Source organism: Mobula birostris, chromosome 18, assembly GCF_030028105.1.
Source record: "Mobula birostris isolate sMobBir1 chromosome 18, sMobBir1.hap1, whole genome shotgun sequence".
Taxonomy (NCBI): Eukaryota; Metazoa; Chordata; class Chondrichthyes; order Myliobatiformes; family Myliobatidae; genus Mobula; species Mobula birostris.
This window is the reverse complement of record NC_092387.1, coordinates 3,203,150-3,228,952: the sequence shown is the minus strand read 5'-3', so window position 1 is coordinate 3,228,952 and position 25,803 is coordinate 3,203,150. Positions and strand designations below refer to the sequence as shown.

The 25,803-nt window shown below is 43.6% G+C and overlaps 1 protein-coding gene across 6 annotated transcripts in view; it reads left to right on the top strand.

Annotated features, from left to right (window-relative positions):
- LOC140211781 (leucine-rich repeat-containing protein 49) overlaps positions 1-25,803 on the top strand; it is a 127,315-nt gene that overhangs the window by 80,446 nt on the left and 21,066 nt on the right. For 4 of the 6 annotated variants that reach the window (XM_072281928.1, XM_072281930.1, XM_072281927.1 and 1 more), the window contains 2 exons: positions 12,129-12,310; positions 22,134-22,223. In XM_072281928.1, coding sequence (XP_072138029.1) covers positions 12,129-12,310; positions 22,134-22,223 — 272 coding nt within the window. The remainder of the gene's footprint in view (positions 1-12,128; positions 12,311-22,133; positions 22,224-25,803) is intronic. The other 2 variants (XM_072281925.1, XM_072281929.1) reach the window with 1 other exon arrangement.

The window sequence follows — 25,803 nt, the reverse complement described above, 5'->3', positions numbered from 1 at the left end:
GGTTTGTGAAACCGGACTTGCCTTTGCTGAATCCATACTGCGTCTGCCTGGTGGATCCATTTCTTTCCAGATGCCTCACTATTTCTTCTTTATTGATAGCTTCGAGCATTTTCCCAACTACAGGTGTTAAACTAACTGGCCTATGGTTACCTGCCTTATGCCTACATCCTTTTTTGGACAGTGATGTCACATTTGCCTTCTTCCAATCTGCCAGGACCTGACCAGAGTCCAGAGAATTTTGGTAAGTTATTACCAAAGCCTCTACTATAACTGCTGCCATTTCTTTCAGTACCCTGGGATACATTCCATCAGGACCAGGGGACTTATCTATCTTCAGGCCCACAAGTTTGCTCAACACTGCCTCCTTAGTGATAGCTATTGTATCGAGGTTCTCATCTCCCATCATATCCATGTCATCTCTCATCGGCATGTTAAATGTGCCCTCCACCTTGAATAGTCATTCAGAGCCTCAGCCATTTCCTCATTATCCAATATCAATTCCCCCTTCTCGTCCTCCAAAGGACCTGTGTTCACTTTAGTCACCCTTTTCTGCTTTATATAATTATAAAAACTTTTACTATCCATTTTTATATTTTGTGCTCGAGTTATTTTCATAATCTAGCTTCCCTTTCTTTATCACTCACTTAGTGGTTCTTTGTTGCTTTTTAAAGTTTGAACTTAATAACTCATCAGGGGTGATTGATAAGTTTGTGTCCTAAGTTGGAAGGAGATGAGTTATTAACTTCAAAATTTCTGCATAATCACTCAAAGAGTTGACCTGCATGTGCATGTAACGAGAGCTGTATAACTCATCTCCTTCTACCTTAGGCCACAAACTTATCAATCACCCCTGCTGTGGACACTTTCTGAAGGTCCAAGGTCCGTATGCTCCACAACCGCTGGACTAAGTTTATAAATATAGGAGGGGACTGTGTTGAAAAATAAATGTGCTAGGTTTTCTAAAATTGACTCCTCCTACCTTAGGCCATGAATTTATCAATCACCCCTCGTGTTTATGCTAATCCTGCATTTGGCCCTAACCTTCTAAGCCTTCCCTATCCACGTGCTTGTCCAAATGTCTTTAAACATGCAATTGTATTTGCCTCTGCCGTCTCTTCCAGCAGTTCGTTTCATATATCCACTATTCTCCTCATAAGAACATAAGAAATAAGAGCAGGACCTGCCCCTGCCATTCAATAAGATCATGGCTGATCTGTCCGTAAACGCAGCTCCATCTACCTGCCTTTTCCCCATAACCCTTAATTCCCCTACTATGTAAAAATCTATCTAACTGTATCTTAAATATATTTAGTGAAGAAGCCTCAACTGCTTCCCTGGGCAGAGAATACCACAGATTCACCACTCTCTGGGAAAAACAGTTTCTCCTCGTCTCCGTACTAAATCTTCTCCCCTGAATCTTGAGGCAATGTACCCTAGTTGTAGTCTCACCTACCAATGGAAACAATTTTCCTACTTCTATCTTATCTATCCCTTTCAAAATTTTGCCCTGCACTGTTTCATAATTGCCAATGCGAGAATAATCCATTTGTCCCAGTTCTTCAGAGTTACAACCCAATGCACCCACAATCTTTTCCTTTAGGGACCACCTCCTTTAAGATCCTAGGATCTAGGACATTGGGTCCTGGGAACTTATTGGTCTTTAATCCTATTAGATTGCCTTTATCTCCAATGATGAGTTGGCTTTGTTCCTACTTCCTTGATTACAAATAATTACTGTTTTTTCAATGTCTTTTCATCATGAAGATCAATGCAAAATAATTATTCTATATTCTTTGCTACTACTTCCCATTATTAATTCTCTAACTCATCCTGTAAGACACAAATGTTGCTTTAGCTACTCTTTATATACTCATCAAACTTTGTTTTTATTTATTTGTTCATTTTCACTAATACTTCATCTTCTCCTTCTCTTTTTAAGTTATCCTTTACTGAATAAAAAAATTTCCAGTCCTCTGACTAATATTTGAAATTCTGTATGCTTTTTCTCTCAAGTAATATCTTTGTTAAGTTTCTGCGCCATATGCGCATGCATCACGAAAATGGCACCAGCACCTTCACTCATCAGCAGAAAGCTCCCTGGGGGATTTTGGGCCTTTCCTACTTTCTGGAATATCCCTATGATGAGATTTGCACTATAGGACCATAAAACAATGGAGCAGATGTAGGCCATTCAGTCCATTGAGTCTGCTCAGCCATTCCATCATGGCTAATTTATTATCCCTTTCAACCCAGTTTTCCTGCCCTCTCTGCGTAACTTTTAATGCCCTGACTAATCAAGAACCTATCAATCTCCGCTTTAAATATATCCAATGATTTCAGGCTCCATAGTCTGTGACAATGAATTCCACAGGTTAACCACCCTCTGACTAAAGAAATTCCTCCTCATCTCTGTTCTAAATGGACATCCCTCTGTTCTGAGGCTGTGCCCTCTGGTCCTAGATTCCCCCACTATAGGAAACATCCTCTCCATATCCACTCTGTCTTGGCCTTTCAATATTCAACAGGTTTTAGTGAAATTCCACACCCCCAACCCCCATTCTTCTGAACTCCAGTGAGTACAGGCCCAGAGCTATCAAATGCTCCTCATATATTAACCCTTTCATTCCCAGAATCATTTGTGAACCTGGTGGACCCTTTCTAATGCCTGCACATCTTTTCTTAGATAAGGAGCCCATAACTGCTCACAATACTTCAAGTACAGTCTGACCTATACCATTTAAAGCCTCAGCATCACATTCTTGCTCTTATATTCTGGTGCTCTCAAAATGAATGTTAACATTGTATCTGACCACCAACCCAACCTGCAAGGTAACCTTCAGGGAGTCCTGAATGAGGACTCTCAGCTGTGGCAGGCTTGAATGCCTGTTACAAAGTGAAATCAAGCGACATAGGTGACAACAAGGCTTTGCTCCCAGATGAGCTCAATGCTTTCTACACTCACTTTGACAGTCAAAACATGAAGGAACCTTCACAAACTCCCACAGTCCTTGATGATCCTGTGTTTTCAGTCTCTCAGACCAATGTGAGAGCATCCTTTAGGAGGGTGAACCCACAGAAAGCATCCAGCCCATCCTGGCCGAGTACTAAAGATCTGTGCTGGAGTGTTCACTGAGATCTTTAACCTCTCACTTCAGCAGACTGGGGTACTCACCTGCTTCAAGCAGACTTCAATTATACCAGTGCCAAAGAAGAACATAGTAACCTGCCTCAATGACTATCATCCAATAATACTTACATCCACTGTAATGAAGTGCTTTAAGAGGTTTGTGATGAAACATATCATATCCTACCTGAGATGGGACTTGTATCTGCTCCATTTTGCCTACCGTCCACAGCAGATGCCATCTCATTGGCTTTGCAGTCAACCTCTGGAACATCTGGACAGCAAAGATGCATACATCAGAATGCTTTTCATCGACTACAGCTCGGCATTCAACACTGTTATCTCCTCAAAACTAATGAGTAAGCTTGATCTTGGCTGCAGTACCTACTTGTGCAATTGGATCCTTAATGTCCTCACTTTCGGACCCCAGTCAGTTGGGATTGGCAACATCTCCTCCACAATCTCCATCAGCACAGCCTTGTGTATAACAAGACTGTGTGCTTAGCCTACTACTCAACTCACTTTGTACTTATGACTGTGAGGCTAAGCACAGCTCATATTCAAATTTGCCGACAACACCACTGTTATTGGCCAAATTAAGGTGGTGATAAATCAGCATATAGGAGGGAGATTGAAAGAACCACAGCGCCTTTGTGAACATTCAGCACAATATCGAACAATTTGACAAACTTCTTTCAATGTGTGGTGGGAAGTATGGATATTGTCTGATGGCATCATGGTGTGATATGGAAACAACAATACTCTTGAATAGAAAATCCTACAAAAAGTAAACACACGAGATTCTGGAAGTGGAAATCCAAAGCAACACAGACAAAATGCTGGAGGAACTGAGCTGGTCGAGCAACATGCTTGGAAACAGTCGACATTTTGACCTGAGACCCTTCTTCGTGACCAGAAGGGAACGGTAAGGTGCCAGAGTGAAAATGTGGGAGGAGGAGAAGGAGCACAGCTGAAATGTGACGGGTGAAGCCAGGTGGGTGGGAAAGGTAAAGGGCTGGAGAGGAAGGAATCTGATAGGAGAGGGGAGTGGACTGTGGGTGAAAGGGATGAAGGATGGGCACTAGGAAGAAGTGATAGGCAAAGGAAAAGGAATAAGAATACAAAGTGGGGAATAGAAGAATAGAGAAGGGGAGGGGAGATTTTTTTTAACTGGAAGGAGAAATCAATATTCATGCCATCAGTTTGGAGGCTACCCAGAAGGATAATGAGGTGTTGTTCCTTCACGCTCAGATCTCTTATTCCTCCAAAGAGAAAAGGTAGGAAACATTGCTTAAAAATTACTTAAGGACAACAAAGTCAAGGTATTGGAGTGGCCATCACAAAGCCCTGACCTCAATCTGATAGAAAATTTGTGGGCAGAACTGAAAAAGCATGTGCAAGCAAGGAGGCCTAGAAACCTGACTCAGTTCCACCAGTTCTGTCTGGAGGAATGGAACAAAATTCCAGCAACTGCTGTGAGAAGCTTGTGGAAGGCCATCCAAAACATTTAACCCAAGTTAAACAATTTAAAGGCAATGCTACCAAATACTAACAAAGTGTATGTAAACTTCTGACTCACTGGGAAAGTGATGAAAGAAATAAAAGCTGAAATAAATCATTCTCTCTACTATTATTCTGACATTTCGCATTCTTAAAATAAAGTAGTGATCCTAACTGACCTAAGACAGGGAATATTTTCTAGGATTAAATGTCAGGAATTGTGAAAAACTGAGTTTAAATGTACTTGGCTAAGGTGTATGTAAACTTCTGACTTCAACTGTACCTATCCAAACTTCACCTAAGTGTTGAAATCAAACCCGTATCCACCACTTGCGCTGGCAGCTCATTCCACGCCCTCACCGTCCTCGGAGTGAAGAAATTTCCCTTAAACATTTCATCTTTCTGTCATAACCCATGACCTCTAGTTATAGTCTCACCCAACCTCAGTAGAAAAACCTGCTTGCATTAACCCTATCTATACTCATAATTTTTCACACCCCTACTAAATCTTACATCAATCTTTTACATTCTAGAGAATAAAGTCCTAACCTATTCAGCCTTTCCCTATAACTCAGGTCCTCCAGTCCTGTCAACATCCGTGTAAGTTTTCTCTGTGTTCTTTCAATCTTATTTGCATCTTTCCTATAGGTAAGTGACTAAAACTGCACACAATACTCCATATTAGACCTCACCAACATCTTCTACAATTTAAACATAACATCCCAACTCATATACTCAGTATATTGATTTATGAAGGCCAGTGTACCAAAAACATTCTTTAAGACCCTATTTACTTGTGATGCCACTTTCAAGGAATTATGGACCTGTATTCACAGATCACTCTGTCCTACAGTAATCCTCTGTGCCTTATCGTTCACAGCTTAAGACCCACCCTGGGTGGTCCTCCCAAAGTGCAGCACCTCACTCTTGTCTGCATTAAATTCCATCTGCCATTTTTCAGGCCATTTCTTTTAGCAGGTCCGGATCCCACTTCAATCTTTCGTAGTCTTCCTCACAGTCCACTACACCTCCATCTTGGTGTCAGCTGCAAATTTGCTGATCCAGTTAACCACATTATCATCCATTTCGTTGATATAAATGACAAACAACAATGGACTCAGCACCAATCCATATGGCACATCACTAGTCACAGACCTCCAGTCATAGAGGTAGCCATCTATTTCCACTCTCTGTCTTCTCCTGCAAAGCCAATGTCTAAACCAATTTACTGCCTCACCTTAAATGCCAAGTGACTGAGCCTTCTTGACCAACCTGCTGTGTGATACCTTGTCAAAGGACTTACTGAAGTCCGTTTAGACAATATCCACTGCCTTGCCTTCATCAACCTTCCTGGTAACTTCCTCAAAAAACCTCTATAATATTGATTAGACATGACCTACCATGTACAAAGCCATGTTGACTATCTCTAATCAGTCCATCTATCCAAATACTCATAAAGTCAGTCCCTTAGAATACCTTCCAATAACTTTCCCACTACTGATGTTGGGCTCACTGGCCTATAATTTCCTGGCTTATTCTGAGAGCCTTTCTTAAACAACGGAACAACATTAGCTACCCTCTAATCCTTCGGTACCTCACCTGTCGCGAAGGATGATTTAAGTATCTCTGCTACAGCTCCTGCAATTTCTGAATTAACCTCTCATGGGGTCTGAGGGAACTCCTTGTCAGGCCCTGGGAACTTATCCGCTCAGATTTACCTCAAGACAGCAAACACCTCCTCCTCTGCAGGATCCAAAACCTCACTGCTTTGCCTTACTTCTATAGATTCTGTGTCTGTGTCCATCTCCTGAGTAAATAGAGATGCAAAAAATCCATTTAATATCTCCCCCATCTCTTTTGTCTTCATGCAGATTACCACTCTGATCTTCCAGAAGACTAATTTTGTCCCTTGCTATCCTATTGCTCCTAACATATTTGTAGAAGCCCTAAGGATTCTCCTTCACCTTGTCTACTAGAGCAATCTCATGCCTTTTGGCCCTCCTGATTTCCTTCTGAAGTGTTCTTTTTCAGGAGGGCTAAAAGAAGACATGAGGTTGCCTTGGCAGTCAAAGTGAAGGATAATCCAAAGAGCTTTTACAGATATATTAAGAGCAAAAGGATTGTAAGGGATAAAATTGGTCCTCTTGAAGATCAGAGTGGTCGGCTATGTGCGGAACCAAAGGAAATGGGGGAGATCTTAAATAGGTTTTTTGCGTCTGTATTTACTAAGGAAACTGGCATGAAGTCTATGGAATTAAGGGAAACAAGTAGTGAGATCATGGAAACTGTACAGATTGAAAAGGATGAGATGCTTGCTGTCTTCAGGAAAATTAAAGTGGATAAATCCCTGGGACCTGACAGGGTGTTCCCTCGGACCTTGAAGGAGACGAGTGTTGAAATTGCAGGGGCCCTGGCAGAAATATTTAAAATGTCGCTGTGTACAGGTGAGGTGCCGGAGGATTGGAGAGTGGCTCATGTTGTTCTGTCGTTTAAAAAAGGATCGAAAAGTAATCGGGGAAATTATAGGCCGGTAAGTTTAACATCGGTAGTAGGTAAGTTATTGGAGGGAGTACTAAGAGACAGAATCTACAAGCATTTGGATTGATAGGGACTTATTAGGGAGAGTCAGCATGGCTTTGTGTGTGGTAGGTCATGTTTGACCAATCTATTGGAGTTTTTTGAGGAGGTTACCAGGAAAGTGGATGAAGGGAAGGCAGTGGATATTGTCTACATGGACTTCAGTAAGGCCTTTGACAAGGTCCTGCATGGGAGGTTAGTTAGAAAAATTCAGTCGCTAGGTATACATGGAGAGGTAGTAACTTGGATTAGACATTGGCTCAATGGAAGAAGCCAAAGAGTGGTAGTAGAGAATTGCTTCTCCGAGTGGAGGCCTGTGACTAGTGGTGTGCCACAGGGATCAGTGCTGGGTCCATTGTTATTTGTCATCTATATCAATGATCTGGATGATAATGTGGTAAATTGGATCAGCAAATTTGCTGATGATACAAAGATTGGAGGTGTAGTAGACAGTGAGGAAGGTTTTCAGAGCTTGCAGAGGGACTTGGACCAGCTGGAAAAATGGGCTGAAAAATGGCAGATGGAGTTTAATACAGACAAGTGTGAGGTATTGCACGTTGGAAGGACAAACCAAGGTAGAACATACAGGGTTAATGGTAAGGCACTGAGGAGTGCAGTGGAACAGAGGGATCTGGGAATACGGATACAAAATTCCCTAAAACTGGCGTCACAGGTAGATAGAGTCGTAAAGAGAGCTTTTGGTACATTGGCCTTTATTAATCTAAGTATTGAGTATAAGAACTGGAATGTTATGATAAGGTTGTATAAGGCATTGGTGAGGCCGAATCTGGAGTATTGTGTTCAGTTTTGGTCACCAAATTACAGGAAGGATATAAATAAGGTTGAAAGAGTGCAGAGAAGGTTTACAAGGATGTTGCTGGGACTTGAGAAACCAGTTACAGAGAAAGGTTGAATAGGTTAGGACTTTATTCCCTGGAGCGTAGAAGAATGAGGGGAGATTTGATAGAGGTATATAAAATTATGATGGGTATAGATAGAGTGAATGCAAGCAGGCTTTTTCCACTGAGGCAAGGAGAGGAAAAAAACCAGAGGACATAGGTTAAGGGTGAGGGGGGAAAAGTTTAAAGGGATCATTAGGGGGGGCTTCTTCACACAGAGATGGTGGGAGTATGGAATGAGCTGCCAGATGAGGTGGTAAATGCGGGTTCTTTTTTAACATTTAAGAATGAATTGGACAGATACATGGATGGGAGGTGTATGGAGGGATATGGTCCATGTGCAGGTCAGTGGGACTAGGCAGAAAATGGTTCGGCACAGCCAAGAAGGGCCAAAAGGCCTGTTTCTGTGCTGTAGTTTCTATGGTTTCTATGGTTTCTTGTACTCCTCAAGTATCTTATTTGTTCCTATCTGCTTATACCTGTTATGCACCTCCTTTTTCTAAACTGGGGCCTCAATATCTCTTGGAAACCAAGTTTCCTTGAACCTGTTATCTTTGCCTTTTTATTCTGATAGGATCATTGAAATTCTGTAATCTCAAAAGTTCACTTTCAGAGACCTCCCAGTTACCAAGTACTCCTTTGCCAGAAAACAAACAGTCCCAATTCACACTTGCCACATCCTCTCTGATGCCATCAAAATTGGCCTTTCTCCAATTTAGACTCTCAACCCAAGGACAAGATATATTCTTTTCCATAATTACCTTGAAACTAATGGCATTATGATCATTAGATATGAAGTGTTCCCTACACAAACTTCTGTCATCTGCCCTGTCTCATTCCCTAATAGGAGATCTAGTATCACACTCTCTCTAGTTCTTCTCTGCACTGATTAAAAAAACATTCCTGAACACATTTGACAAGCTCTTCTCCATCCAGTCCTTTTACAGTATGGGAGTTACAGTCAATATGTGGAAAGTTAAAATCACCTTGTGTTTCTTGCAACAGTCTGCAATCTCTCTACAAATTTGCTCCTCTAAATCCTGCGGACTGCTGGTTGATCTGTAATATAACCCCATTAACTTGGTCATATTTTCCTTCTTCCTCAGTTCTATCCAGAGCTGTCGTGACTGAGCACTGCCATGACATTTTCCTTGACTACTAATGGTACCCCTCCCCCTTTAATCCCTCCCACTCTATCACATCTAAAACAGGAAACCCCAGAACATTGAGCTGCCTGTCCTGCCTCTCCTGTAACCAAGTCTCACTATTGGCTTCAATGTCATAATTCCACGTGCTGATCCTTGCACTGAATACCTGTGCCTTTCCTACAAACCTCCTTGTGTTGAAAGTTACAGCTCAGTACGTTGGTCCCACCCTGCTCAACCCTTATTCCTGACTTTGTCTGGGGTCTTAACAACATCTGTCTCCACAGCCACTCCACTATCCATTTTGGCATTCTGGTTCTCATTCCCCTGCAAGCAACTGTAGTTTACAGCACACACACCAAACACACACACACACACACACACACACACACACACACACACACACACACACACACACACACACACAATGCAGCACTAGCAAATCTTCCCGCTAAATAATTACTCCCCCTCTGGTTTGGGTGCAAGCCGTCCGTTCTGTACAGGTCCCACTTTCCAATGATCCAAAAAGCCGTCTCTCCTGCACCATCTCCTTAACCAGTGTTAAACTGAATGATTGTCCCTTTTCTGGCCTCTCTAGCACGTGGCATGGGTTGCAATCTGAGATTACAACCCTGGAGGTTCTGTTCTTTAACTTAGCTCCTAACTCCCTGAACTCACTTTGCAGAATGCCGTCACCCCACCTTCCCATGTTGTTGGTCCCAACGTGAACCATGACCTCTGGCTGCTCACTCTCCCACTTAAAAGTGCTCTGGACCCAATCTGACCCTGGCACCAAGGAGGCAACAACCAGCCGGGACTCTGGTTCTCGTGCACCAAATCTCCTTTCTGTTCCCCTAACCCTACTTCACCCCCTTCCCTTCTGAACAACAGATCCAGACATCTATCCTACACCTTCCAATTTCTTCCCAGAAGCTCAAGCCTTTGCTGTTCTGCCATTATCCCTGCTTGTGTCCCTTTCCAATCACCTTTGGCCAGCTCTTCTCCCATGCCACTGAAATTCTGGTTGTTCCACTGTAATACATCTGACTTCAGCTTCTCCCTCAAACTGCTGGTGATTTCCATCATATTATGATCACTGTGATTGTAATTTACTGGCTGTGCAGAGAAGTTTCAATTGTTCTGGCTGTTACCCTTGACTGTGGTATATTGACACAATATCTGAAATATTTATGCAATTTCTGCTTTAATATTTGCCACTTTGAATCTGTTGGTTTATTCTTTAATCTATTTCTTCAATCCATTTTGGCCATTTCTTTCCTGCTAACATTTTAATTCCTTTTGTATATATAAAATATATATAAATAGTGTGTAACTCTGTTTTTAGGCCCAAGTTTCTCAGCCTCAAACTGAATTTAAAATTCCACTAAGTTATGATCACTCTTTACTTGAATCCATTATGAGGATAATAATTCTGCTCATTACAAATTACCTGATTTAAAAGCCTCGGTCTATGGTTGGTTCTTCAAAGTATTGCTCCAATAAACTATCTGAATATACCCTATGAGTTTGTCTGTGAAGTTTTCCTTTGCAACTTGGTGTGTGCAACCTCTGTGGAAGTTAAAACCACACATGATTATTATAGTACCCTCCTTTTATCCCCCATTAGTTCTTGATTTAAACTCTGTTTTTTGCATAAGTGTGTTAATTGTTACTTTCATCAATGACTTGCTCCTTGCTAGTTCTTAACTCCACCCAGACTGATTCAAGATCTGAACTTCTGAGACAATATCATTCCTCACTGCACCAATAATATTCTTTAATTCTACTGTATCATTTTTCCTCTCTGATTCAATTCACTGGTGCACTCCTATGATTTTCCACTCTGTTCCTTCTTGTTGTACTCTGTTTTCTGTGACCTCAATTATTGCCCTGCATATTGCTGCCACCTTTTACTTTGCTTTTCCAAATACAACTTCACCCTTCACTGAATTCATTTCTTCTATTTCAAGGTCATCTTATCTCCCTTCTGGTTCTATCCTCAGTGCCCTTTTTTGTTGCCAAAACACCTTAATCTATCTTCAACAATACTTGCAAATTCCCTCTTCTCCCCCGCCCCCCGCCCCCAAACATATTGGTCCTGTCTGCACCAATGTGCAAACGTCTAACCACTTTCCTGTCTCCCTACCACTTCTCTGCAGGACTATCACTGCTCCCCCTTTTCTCTTTGCACCAACCACTCCTCCCCACAACTCCATGCTAATGGGCATTCATCAGATTCAGAAGCTTTCTGATTTTGCTGCAGTGTTCATAACCATAATCTTGGTGGCCCCCTGTTGGTCGGGGTCAACCATGGATGTTGCATCCTGGCTCTATGTCAAAGTCAATTCGCAAGCCAGGGCAGTATGATATGGAGATCAAACTGTTACCCATGTTACCCTCTCCATGTAAATAATTAATCCAAACGAACAGCAGAGACTGATACAGTTTGGCACCAGCAGCGTTGCCAGTCAGCAGGAACTGAAGATAGCACTGCCTTAGGAACTTAAGCTCTGGACTTTTCCTCCAGCTTTACTCCCAAAGCCTTCCCCATGAGTTGATGTAGCGGAAAAGCAGCAGAGGTTTCCTTCTCCTAAATGAGCTGCCAACCACAGCTGGTGATGAGGCCCATCTGCCTGGAGTGATTGGTTTTAATGCACCAGTAACTTGCCTTTGTCTTTTCCCCTGTCAGGAATGGTTCCACCAGACTTCGTAGCTAAGTGAAGGCCAGGACCTGGATTGGTTGACAAAGGCTATTTGAGACTCATGTCATTGGGAGCATTTAATTGGTAGTGGGAGCTCATGCCCACTATCCCCGCTATGACAACCTTACGGAGCCACCCACAATCTGAACTGGAAGTATAAAATGTTTGTTCCTCTTAACAGGAGAAACGGCGCTTGGCTATCAGTAATGCTGCCAGACAATGGGAGATGCAGCAGTCCATCGCCCCAGCGAAGGATACACAGCCAGCACAAGTGAAGCCTCCTTGCACAGCCAGTAATATCAATATTCACAAGCCGTGTCATCTCAATGAGTGTGAACATGAATTGTGGCAGCATGAATCAAGGTAATTGCTTCTGAGGAGAATCTTTGATTTGGGGTCAGTATCTGCAGTGAAGGACTGAGTAAGACGTGTCACCCTGCGATTAAACAGGACATAGAAACATAGAAAATAGATGCAGGAGTAGGCCATTCGGCCCTTTGAGCCTGCACCGCCATTCAGTATGATCATGGCTGATCATCCAACTCAGAACCCTGTACCAGCCTTCGCTCCACACCCCCTGATCCCTTTAGCCACAAGGACTATATCTAACTCCCTCTTAAATATAGCCGATGAACTGGCCTCAACTGTTTCCTGTGGCAGAGAATTCCACAGATTCACCACTCTCTGTGTGAAGAACTTTTTCCTAATCTCGGTCCTAAAAGGCTTCCCTTTATCCTCAAACTGTGATTGCTCATTCTGGACTTCCCCAACACTGGGAACAATCTTCCTGCATCTAGCCTGTCCAATCCCTTTAGGATTTTATATGTTTCAATAAGGTCCCCCCTCAATCTTCTAAATTCCAACGAGTATAAGCCTAGTTGATCCAGTCTTTCATCATATGAAAGTCCTGCCATCCCAGGAATCAATCTGGTGAACCTTCTTTATACTCCCTCTATGGCAAGGATGTCTTTCCTCAGATTAGGGGACCAAAACTGCACACAATACTCCAGGTGTGGTCTCACCAAGGCCTTGTACAACTGTAGTAGTACCTCTCTGCTCCCGTACTCGAATCCTCTTGCTATGAATGCCAGCATACCATTCGCCTTTTTCACCGCCTGCTGTACCTGCATGCCTACTTTCAAAGACTGGTGTATAATGACACCCAGGTCTCGTTGCACCTCCCCTTTTCCTAATCGACCACCATTCAGATAATAATCTGTTTTCCTGTTTTTGCCACCAAAGTGGATAACCTCACATTTATCCACATTAAATTGCATCTGCCATGAATTTGCCCACTCACCTAACCTATCCAAGTCACCCTGCATCCTCTTAGCATCCTCCTCACAGCTAACACTGCCGCCCAGCTTCGTGTCATTCGCAAACTTGGAGATGCTGCATTTAATTCCCTCATCTAAGTCATTAATATATATTGTAAACAACTGGGGTCCCAGCACTGAGCCTTGCAGTACCCCACTAGCCACTGCCTGCCATTCTGAAAAGGTCCCGTTTATTCCCACTCTTTGCTTCCTGTCTGCCAACCAATTCTCTATCCACATCAATACCTTACCCCCAATACCGTGTGCTTTAAGTTTGCACACTAATCTCCTGTGTGGGACCTTGTCAAAAGCCTTTTGAAAATCCAAATATACCACATCCCCTGGCTCTCCCCTATCCACTCTATTAGTTACATCTTCAAAAAATTCCATGAGATTCGTCAGACATGATTTTCCTTTCACAGATCCATGCTGACTTTGTCCGATGATTTCACCGCTTTCCAAATGTGCTGTTATCACATCTTTGATAACTGACTCTAGCATTTTCCCCACCACAGATGTTAGGCTAACCGGTCTATAATTCCCCGGTTTCTCTCTCCCTCCTTTTTTAAAAAGTGGGGTTACATTAGCCACTCTCCAATCCTCAGGAACTAGTCCAGAATCTAGAGAGTTTTGAAAAATTATCACTAATGCATCCACTATTTCTTGGGCCACTTCCTTAAGCACTCTGGGATGCAGACCATCTGACCCTGGGGATTTATCTGCCTTTAATCCCTTCAGTTTACCTAACACCACTTCCCTACTAATATGTATTTCCCTCAGTTCCTCCATCTCACTGGACCCTCTGTTCCCTACTATTTCTGGAAGATTATTTATGTCCTCCTTAGTGAAGACAGAACCAAAGTAGTTATTCAATTGGTCTGCCATGTCCTTGCTCCCCATAATCAATTCACCTGTTTCTGTCTGTAGGGGACCTACGTTTGTCTTAACCAAGCTTTTTCTTTTCACATATCTATAAAAGCTTTTACAGTCAGTTTTTATGTTCCCTGCCAGTTTTCTCTCATAATCTTTTTTCCCCTTCCTAATTAAGCCCTTTGTCTTCCTCTGCTGGACTCTGAATTTTTCTCCCAGTCCTCAGGTGAGCCACTTTTTCTGGCTAATTTGTATGCTGCTTCTTTGGAATTGATACTATCCCTAATTTCCCTTGTCAGCCATGGGTGCACTACCTTCCTTGATTTATTCTTTTGCCAAACTGGGATGAACAATTATTGTAGTTCATCCATGCGATCTTTAAATGCTTGCCATTGCATATCCATCGTCAACCCTTTAAGTGTCATTTGCCAGTCTATTTTAGCTAATTCACGTCTTATACCTTCAAAGTTACCCTTCTTTAAGTTCAGAACCTTTGTTTCTGAATTAACTATGTCACTCTCCATCTTAATGAAGAATTCCACCATATTATGGTCACTCTTACCCAAGGGGCCTCTCATGACAAGATTGCTAATTAACCCTTCCTCATTGCTCAATACCCAGTCTAGAATAGCCTGCTCTCTAGTTGGTTCCTCGACATGTTGGTTCAAAAAACCATCCTGCATACATTCCAAGAAATCCTCTTCCTCAGCACCCTGACCAATTTGGTTCACCCAATCTATATGTAGATTGAAGTCACCCATTATAACTGCTGTTCCTTTATTGCACACATTTCTAATTTCCTGTTTAATACCATCCCCAACCTCACTATTACTGTTCGGTGGCCTGTACACAACTCCCACCAGTGGTTTCTGCCCCTCAGTGTTATGCAGCTCCACCCATATCGATTCCACATCCTCCCGGCTAATGTCCTTCCTTTCTATTGCATTAATCTCCTCTAACCAGCAACGCCACCCCACCTCCTTTTCTTTCATGTCTATCCCTCCTGAATATTGAATATCCCTGAATGTTGAGCTCCCATCCTTGGTCACCCTGGAGCCATGTGTCTGTGATCCCAACTATATCGTATTCATTAATAACAATCTGCACTTTCAATTCATCCACCTTGTTACGAATGCTCCTTGCATTGACACACAAAGCCTTCAGGCTCGCTTTTACAACACTCTTAGCCCTTATCCAATTATGTTGAAAAGTGGCCCTTTTTAATGCTTGCCCTGGATTTGTCAGCCTGCCACTTTTACTTTTCTCCTTAGTACTTTTTGCTTCTACCCTCATTTTACACCCCATCTGTCTCTCTGCACTGGTTCCAATCCCCCTGTTGTGAACTAACCTCCTCTCGCCTAGCCTCTTTAATTTGATTCCCACCCCCCAACCATTCTAGTTTAAAGTCACCTCAGTAGCCCTCGCAAATCTCCCCGCCAGGGTATTGGTCCCCTTAGGATTCAAGTGTAACCCGTCCTTTGTACGGGTCACACCTGTGCCAAAAGAGGCCCCAATGATCCAAAAACTTGAATCCCTGCCCCCTGCTTCAATCCCTCAGCCACGCATTTATCCTCCACCTCATTGCATTCCTACTCTCACTGTCGCGTGGCACAGGCAGTAATCCCGAGATTACTACCTTTGTGGTCCTTTTTCTCAACTTCCTTCCTAACTCCCTATATTCTCCTTTCAGGACCTCTTCCCTTTTCCTAGCTATGTCATTGGTACCTATATGTACTACGATCTCTGGCTCCTCACCCTCCCACTTCAGGATATCTTGGACGCGATCAGAAATATCCCGGACCCCGGCACCAGGGAGGCAAACTACCATCTGGGTCTCTGGACTGTGTCCACAGAATTGCCTATCTGACCACCTTACTATTGAGTCCCCTATTACAACTGCCCTCCTCTTCCTTTCCCTACCCTTCTGAGCTACAGGGCCGGACTCTGTGCCGGAGGCATGGCCACTGTCGCTTCCCCCAGTTAAGCTGTTCCCCCCAACAGTACTCAAACAGGAGTACCTATTGTCAAGGGGCACAGCCACCTTGGTACTCTCTATTACCTGACTCTTCCTCTTTCCCCCTCCTAATCGTGACCCACTTGTCTGCCTCCCGTGGCCCCGGTGTGACCACCTGCCTGTAACTCCTCTCTATCAACTCCTCACTCTCCCTGACAAGACGAAGGTCATCGAGCTGCAGCTCCAGTTCCCTAATGCGGTCCCTTAGGAGCTGCATCTCGGCGCACCTGGCGCAGATGTGGACGTCCAGGAGGCTTGGAGACTCCAGGGCCTCCCACATCTGGCACCGAGAACAGCAAACTGCCCTCACACTCATACTGCCTCTCTCCTCAAATAACAACAGAAAATGAATACCAAACCTTCCTCGCCTTGCCCGTTTCCACCTAAGTCCGTTGAGCTGAAGCCCTTAAGCCTTCACTCTGCTCCCGGCTCACTCCACCGCCTGCAAACTACGCTGCCTGCTGTATGAGGCTCTGTTCCTTTTAAATCTTCTGCACTTCACTGCCCGACGTCACATGCCTGCGCAGTCCCGCCTCTCTGAACGCCGATGGACAGGGGAAGGATCATAGTTTAGGAAATCATATAATAGAACTGGTTTAGGTGGAGCAAAGAAATAACAAAGTTGAAGTAGTAAGTCTACTCTCAAACTAAAACAGAACATGATATAAATCAGGAAATAGTATTTTCAAAGTTGTACGTACACCTTCAAACATGTAAAAGAGGGCAGAATACAAATCAGGAAATTTGAGGTGCATGTAACAAGAGCTGTGCAATAATCATGAACTATCGACAGACTGGGTCAATTCAAGTATCAGGTGAATTTGTAGGATGCAGAGAAGAGTTGTATTTTAGATTATGTTAGTGTATTGGAGACCCAGTGAGACGACAAAGTGTGTAAGACTTAGTAATGTGTACTCAGGAGGTTTAAATGCAGGATATGAACATTAAGGTTCCTTTTGGGAACAGCAGTCCTGAGGGATGGTCTAAGAAGAAGGAGGTAAGGAAGACAAGCTGGCAAGGAGAAAGATGATGTAAATATAGCATGACTTAATTTTATCAACAAGTTGAAAGTGATTAGCTCAATCAGAAACCTGGATCTTAAATGCAAGTATAAAGGAATGAGTGTGAAGATTGAGAAACTACATTGAAATATATACAAGCTGCAACACAATGGCAACCAATTCCTCTACACTTCGTGGCCACTTTGAGGTACAGAAGGTATTTCTGTAAGTTCATGGTCTTTTGCTGCTGTAGCCCATCCACTTCAAGGTTTACTATGTTGTGCATTTAGAGATGCTCACATTAACAAGGCATTTTTGGCCACAGAACTGGCGCTCATTGGATAGTTTTTGAATTTTGCACCATTCCCTGTAGACCGTAGAGACTGTATGCATGAAAATCTCAGGAGATCAGCAGTTTGTGATATACTCAAACCACTCTGTCGGGAACGAACAATCATTCAATGGTCAGTCACCTTGATCATATTTTTCCCCCCATTTTGATGTTTGGTCTGAACAATAACTGAACCTCTTGACCATGCCTGCATGCGTTTATGCATTGAGCTGCTGCACACAATTGGCTGATTAGATATTTGCATTAACAAGCACGTGTATAGGTGTTCCTAATAAAGTGGCCACTTTGTATACATTCCTGTTAGAAACCCTCCTATTGCTTCATCGTTAATTGATGTACCATTACCCTAAATTCTGAAATTCCCTCCCTATATCCCTTGATTTCTTTGCGTGATGAAGGAGAATCCTCAAGACCTACCTCTTTGATCAAATTTTCAATTACCTAGCCAAAAATCTTGTTATTTAGTATCATCTTTATTTGACAATGTTGCTGTGAAGTGCATTGGGACTTTTTGGTGTATTAAACTGGTATATAAATGACAGTTGTTATTGTAGAAGTCAGTCTTTGACAAAAGGACAGTTTAGAGTGAGTTTGTCCTTAAATCTGACCTTGATAGATACATGCTTATCAAAATGTATTACAGGACATGAGTGTGTCACGATTGCATTGACTGACGGAACAGTAGTTACGTAACTTGTACTTGGGGGGGAGGGATAGGTTGTTGCTGTTGGTTTTCCTTCTTCTGACACAAGGTGAGTAAGTGCTTCTTTCCGTGTCATTTAGATCAAGGCAACTTTAGTGAGTGCCTGATGCTGTAGCGTAAAAACATATTCAATTCCCTTTGTTGTGAGCTGTTGCTTTGAAGACATCAGAATTGATTTTAATTTTGGTTGAAGTCTTATACATTTGCATATATATAAAGAAAATATACACAGATAAGATTATTTGCTGATGTGCACTGTATATGGCAATAATACATTTTGATGGATTGTGAAATTAGTCAATTAATCCAGACACGACAGATGTTAATTATGAAAATCATAAAACTATAAGTACTGAAAATATGAAATAAAAACAGAAAGTGCTGGAAATGTACTACAGGTCAGACATCATCTGTGGACAGAGGACCAGCATTAATGTTCCACTTTGGCAGCACATGACACAATAGAATCTGGCCCATCAAGGTTGTCCTGCTCTTTAATGTGGTTATGACTGATATATCCCATTCCTCGGCTCCTACAGTGTCAATTCCACCTCACCCTCCATCTCCCAATCTTTCAAAACTGAATCAACTTCCATCTTAAATCTAAACCTCCGGTGATCTAGCCCAGGCAATGCTCTGGTTGGAAAATTCCAGAGATTCACAATTCCTGTGTCTCTCAGTTTCAAATGATGACTGTGTCTCCTTATTTGAGACGGTCTCACTTTTGGAAACATCCGCACTGTTGTATCCCCTCAGTATGTTGCAACTTTAATTTCTTGCTCTAACTCTTATGTCCAAATAGGACACATTTATATTTTTCCAATCCACTGAGTTCTGAAATGCTTCAACCAATTGCTATTCCTTTTTGCACCTTGTGCCGCATTGCACGGCATTTTTCCGAGGCCGAGTTACTAGTTCGATGCTCAACCCAGCACAGATGGAAAGCGTGCCAAGGCACCAGTCAGATTCGAACCCCAGGACCATTTGTCTCAAAGCCTGGTGCTGATGCCACTTCACACCGACCAGCATTTCAACAAAATGTAAAAGTATTATCTTCAGGCACAGATCACCGGGTCTTGGCAACTTTTCTGTCTTTAATTATTTTACATTTCCAATGTACAGTTTACCAACATCCTGCATAGCTATAACTTCTCTTCAACTACAAAACATTCACAATAAGTCCAATATGTTATTTGCCTTCCAGCTAATTACTTCAGTCGCATGATACCTTATGTTTCATGCACAAGAACACCTGTAGCTTTCGGTACTTTAATCTTAATCTAACCCAGTGTCTGCCCTTTGATCCTTTCTACACAGTGCATGACCTCGCATACTCCCGTATTAAATCCACTTGCCAAATTTTTGCCGACTCATCTAACCTTCATTACAGTATTTATCATGCAAGTTTTTTATATTTTATATGTATTTATGTTTAAGGTATGTGTGTGTATATATACTTGCTCTCTTCAGTTACCCTGCTAGGAGCAGATGTCGTCAAGTGATGCCCAACCTTCGTGGACGATTTCGACCTTTAACCACTACACCCTCCAATTGGCGGGTTAGCAGTGGTGGTTAAGTCTCTGCCCATCTGCTCCTGAAAGTCTCTCTCTGCTTCCTCCCCCATCCTGCCAGCTGCTTGGTTCTTGCTCTTTTCATCAAGACCCAGCTACTACTACTATGTTGATTCAGGCCTAGGGGGCCGGGGTCGGGCACGATGACCCAGCGCAGACAGCAGTCTCCATGCTGACCTTGCGGGGAATCCTCTACAGCTCATCTCCGAATGCCATGTAGGCTTTCCTTTGTCCCTGCGCTCCTGGATTAAGGACTGGTACTTCAGGGCCTTCCTCTCCTGAGCCTCCTCGTATCTTTTCTCCCATGGTACTGTGAGCTCCAACAGGATGATTTTCTTGCTTTCAGTGGACCACAGTATGATGTCTGATCAAAGTGTGGTTTGCAGCACCTCCAGGAACTACAGCTTCCTGCCATATTGACTCTTCCCTTCCCCCCCCTCTTCCCTTCCCCTCTTCCCTTCCCCTCTTCCCTTCCCCTCTTCCCTTCCCCTCTTCCCTTCCCCTCTTCCCTTCCCCTCTTCCCTTCCCCTCTTCCCTTCCCCTCTTCCCTTCCCCTCTTCCCTTCCCCTCTTCCCTTCCCCTCTTCCCTTCCCCTCTTCCCTTCCCCTCTTCCCTTCCCCTCTTCCCTTCCCCTCTTCCCTTCCCCTCTTCCCTTCCCCTCTTCCCTTCCCCTCTTCCCTTCCCCTCTTCCCTTCCCCTCTTCCCTTCCCCTCTTCCCTTCCCCTCTTCCCTTCCCCTCTTCCCTTCCCCTCTTCCCTTCCCCTCTTCCCTTCCCCTCTTCCCTTCCCCTCTTCCCTTCCCCTCTTCCCTTCCCCTCTTCCCTTCCCCTCTTCCCTTCCCCTCTTCCCTTCCCCTCTTCCCTTCCCCTCTTCCCTTCCCCTCTTCCCTTCCCCTCTTCCCTTCCCCTCTTCCCTTCCCCTCTTCCCTTCCCCTCTTCCCTTCCCCTCTTCCCTCCCCCCCTTCCCTCCCCCCCCTTCCCTCCCCCCCCCTTCCCTCCCCCCCCTCTTCCCTCCCCCCCCCCTTCCCTCCCCCCCCTCTTCCCTCCCCCCCCTCTTCCCTCCCCCCCCTCTTCCCTCCCCCCCCCTCTTCCCTCCCCCCTCTTCCCTCCCCCCTCTTCCCTCCCCCCCTCTTCCCTCCCCCCCTCTTCCCTCCCCCCCTCTTCCCTCCCCCCCCTCTTCCCTCCCCCCCCTCTTCCCTCCCCCCCCTCTTCCCTCCCCCCCCTCTTCCCTCCCCCCCCTCTTCCCTCCCCCCCTCTTCCCTCCCCCCCCTCTTCCCTCCCCCCCCTCTTCCCTCCCCCCCCTTCCCTCCCCCCTCTTCCCTCCCCCCCCTCTTCCCTCCCCCCCCTCTTCCCTCCCCCCCCTCTTCCCTCCCCCCCCTTCCCTCCCCCCTCTTCCCTCCCCCCCCTCTTCCCTCCCCCCCCTCTTCCCTCCCCCCCCTCTTCCCCCCCCCCCTCTACTTATTAATTTTTCCATTCTGTTAACTTCTGAAATTTTTCAACTAATGGCTGCCCAAATTTTGATTCTCATAGGCACACCATCAGGTTCTGGAAACTTGCTTGTCTTTTCCTTTTTCCAACACTTTGCCCCTCATGACTGAGATCATTACATGTTCTGCTATGCCATTTGAAATTCACGCATCTCTGTATATTTGGGATATTTACAATGTCCACCATTGTGACATCCGATGTAAAGTATTAATTTAGCAGCAAATTCCTTGTTTCTCGTCACTAATTCCCCAGTCTGACTCTCTTGAAGTCTTGCAATTACTTAGCTATCCCTTTTTTATATTTCTATAGAAGCTCCTGCAGGTTGTTTTGATATTACTTGCCAGTTTTCAGAACAATTGTTGCTGTATAGGTAAGGGGAATATTTGAGAGAGCAAGCCTGAAGAAAGGGCGGTTCTGTTTGCTCTTCACCTGAGGGATTTGCGTAGTTTTTCCTCTCACCTGATCTACCGAGCATCTCCTACAGTTCTGCTGTGTGCAGCTTTTATTCTTTCTCTTTATCTGAAACTCATTTCACAGCTTTTACATGTTTTTAATTCATATTCTTCTCTATCTAGCTCCCTTATTATCTTATCAAACAGCTATATAGCTTTTACAGCTTAGTCCTGGACAGCCACAACCATATCCTTTGTTGATTTTACCTGGTCCCTCAGTCATCATTCCCTCACTCTCTGCAATTTAATAAGTACTTATTTTCTTTCTTTCCCAATTCTGGTGCAGAGTTTTCGAACTGTAGCATTAACTTTATTCCCCGGTCACAAATGCTGCTAATTTGTATTTCAGGATCTATGTCTTGACTTTGACATACTAGTGTTCAAAGAGGCAAGTGCTGAACTTTATGTTGTCTCTCAACAGCCAACCAAGTCCCAAAAGCAGCATTAGAAAGGAAAGAGCAGAAAGCAACAAACAAGAATTCAGTAAAGCTGAAAAGCCCCATAATTTAAGGTAATAACATGTCACTGTCACCTAATTGTACAATTGTCTCATCACTGGGCTCCCTATTGCAATGGCATTGTTAATGCTGTCTGACAACTTTTCAGTTCTATACAGGTTTTCAGCCTGATTCAGGGCAAGCATCTCACTTGACTGGTATCCATTCACTTTATTATGCATTCATCCCCTGCATCACAGGCTGTTGTGTGTACCACTGAGGACTGTATTCAGTGAAGTTCTCCACCTTTGCGACTGTAATAGCGTCCCCCACATCCATCAGGAGCATCAGCTATGGAAGTACCAACACTTCCAAGTTGCACATCACCCTGACTTGGAAACATCATTCATTAGGGATCTCAGTCCTGGAAATCCCTACTCAGCAGCACTGTGGGAGGAGCCACAAGACCATAAGATATAGGAGCAGTATTAGGCCATTCAGCCCATCAAGTCTGCTTTGGCATTCCATCATGCTGATCCCAGATCCCACTCAACCTCATACACCTGGCTTTTTGCCTTCTCCTTTGATGCCCTGACTGATCAGCAACTTATCAACTTCCATCTTAAATAAACCCACGGACTTGGCCTCCACCACAGTCTGTGGCAGAATATTACACAGATTCACTACTCTCTAGCTAAAAAAAATTCCTCCTTACCTCTGTTCTAAAAGGTCGCCCCTCAATTTTGTGGCAGTGCCCTCTAGTTCTGAATATCCCCACTAGAGGAAACATCCACCCTATCTAGTCCTTTCAACATTCGGTAGGTTTCAATGAGATCCCATGCATTCTTCTAAATTCCAGTGAGTACAGTCCCAAAGCTGCCAAATGCTCCTCATATGTTAACCCCTTCATTCCTGGAATCATTGTCATGAACCTCCTCTGGACTCTTTCTAATGACAATACATCCTTTCTGAGATATGGGGCCCAAAACTGTTGAGAATACTCCAAGTGCAGTCTGCTTAGTATCTTATAAAGCCTCCACATTATCTTTTTGCATTTATATTCTATTCCCTTTGAAATAAACACCAACATTGCATTTGCCTCCTTACCACAGATTCAACCTGTAAATTAACCTTCTGGGAGTCTTGAACAAGGACTCCGAAGTCCCTCTGCACCTCTGATGTTTAACCTTCTCCCCATTTAGATAATAGGCCACACAATTGTTCCTTTTACCAAGATGCATTGTCGTAAATTTCCCAACACTGTAATTCCATTTGCCACTTTTTTGCCCATTCTTCCAATTTGTCCAGGTCTTGCTGCAATCACATTGCTTCCTCAGCACTACCTACCCCTCCATCTATCTTGTATCATCCGCAAACTTTGCCACAAAGCCATCAATTCTATTATTCAAATCATTGACAAACAATGTGAAAAATAGCGGTCCCAGTACTGACCCCTGAGGAACACCACTAGTAACTGGAAGCCAACCAGAAAAGGCCCCCTTTATTCCCACTCACTGCCTCCTGCCTGTCAGTCATTCCTCTATCTATGCCAGTCTCTTTCCTGTCACACTATGGGATTTTATCTTGTTAAGTAGCCTCATGTGTGGAACCTTATCAAATGCCTTCTGAAAATCCAAGTAAATAACATCAACTGCCTCTTCCTTGTCAACCCTTCTTGTTATTTCCTCAAAGACCTCTTAACAGATTTGTCAGGCAATACTTCCTTTTACAGATTCCATGCTGACGTTGACTTATTTTATCCTTAGTCTCCAAGTACTGGAACCGAAACCTCATGCTTAATAATGGACTCCAACACTTTCCCAACCACGAGGTTAGGCAAACTGACCTATAATTTTCTTTCTTTTTGCCTTCCTCCCTTCTTAAAGAGTAGAGTGACATTTGTAATCTTCCAGTCCTCCGGAACAATGCTAGAATCAAGTGATTCTTGAAAGATCATGACCAATGCACCTGTTATCTCTTTAGCATCCTCTCTCAGGACTCTGGGATGTAGTCTGTCTGGTCCAGGTGACTTATCAACCTAAGACCCTTCAATTTGCCTGGCACTTTTACCTTTGTAATAGCAATGGCACTTACTCCCGCTCCCTGACACTCACAGACCTCTGGCACACTGCCAGTGTCTTCCACAGGGAACACAGATGCAAAGTACTTACTAAGTTCACCTGTCATTTCTTTGTCCTCCATTACTACCTCACTGGCATCATTTTCTAATATCAAATCTCACCTCTTCATATAACTGGAAAAACTTTTAGTATCCTGGTTTAGAATCAGAATCAGGTTTATTATCACCGGCATGTGACATGAAATTTGTTAACTTCGCAGCAACAGTTCAATGCAATACCTAATCTAGCAGAGAGAGAGAGAAAAAACATTAGTAATAAATAAAATAAAACATAATAAATAAACAAGTAAATTACGTATATTGAATAGATTATTAAAAAATTTGCAAAAACAGAAATACTGTATATTAAAAAAAAGTGAGGTAGTGTCCAAAGCTTCAATGTTCATTTAGGAATTGGATGGCAGAGGGGAAGAAGCTGTTCCTGAACCGCTGAGTGTGTGCCTTCAGGCTTCTGTGTCTCCTACCTGATGGTAACAGTGAGAAAAGGGCATGTCCTGGGTGCTGGAGGTCTTTAATAATGGACGCTGCCTTCCTGAGACACCACTTCCTAAAGATGTCCTGGGTATTAGGATGGAGCTGACTAGATTTACAACCTTCTGCAGCTTCTTTTGGTCCTGTGCAGTAGCTCCCCCATGCCAGACAGTGATGCAGCCTGTCAGAATGCTGTCCACGGTTACAGCTATTGAAGTTTTTGAGTATATTTGTTGACATGCCAAATCACTTCAAACTCCTAATAAAGTATAGCCTCTGTCTTGCCTTCTTTACGACTACATCAATATGTTGGGACCAGGTTAGATCCTTAGAGATCTTGACAGCCAGGAACTTGAAGCTGCTCACTCTGTCCACTTCTGATCCCTCTATGAGGATTGGTACGTATTTCTTCGTCTTACCCTTCCTGAAGTCCACAATCAGCTCTTTCCTCTTACTGACATTGAGTGCCAGGTTGTTGCTGTGGCACCATTCCATTAGTTGGCATATCTCACTTCTGTACGCCCTCTCGTCACCACCTGAGAACAATGATTGTATCGTCAGCAAATTTGTAGAAGGTATTTGAGTTATGCCTAGCCACACAGTCATGTGTATACAGAGAGTCGAGCAGTGGGCTAAGCACACACCCCTGAGGTGCGCCAGTGTTGATTGTCAGCGAAGAGGATATGTTATCACCAATCCACACAGACCGTGGTCTTTCGGTTAGGAAATCAAGGATCCAATTGCAGAGGGAGGTACAGGGGCCCGGTTCTGCAACTTCTCAGTCAGGATTGTGGGAATGATGGTATTAAATGCTGAGCTATAGTCGATGAACAGCATCCTGATGGTGGTGTTTGTGTTGTCTAAGTGGTATAAAGCCATGTGAAGAGCCACTGAGATTACATCTGCCATTGACCTATTGTGGCAATAGACAAATTGCAATGGTCCAGATCCTTGCTGAGGCAGGAGTTCAGTTTAGTCATAACCAACCTCTCAAAGTATTTCTTCATATATATATATATATATATGAGAGATATATAGATATA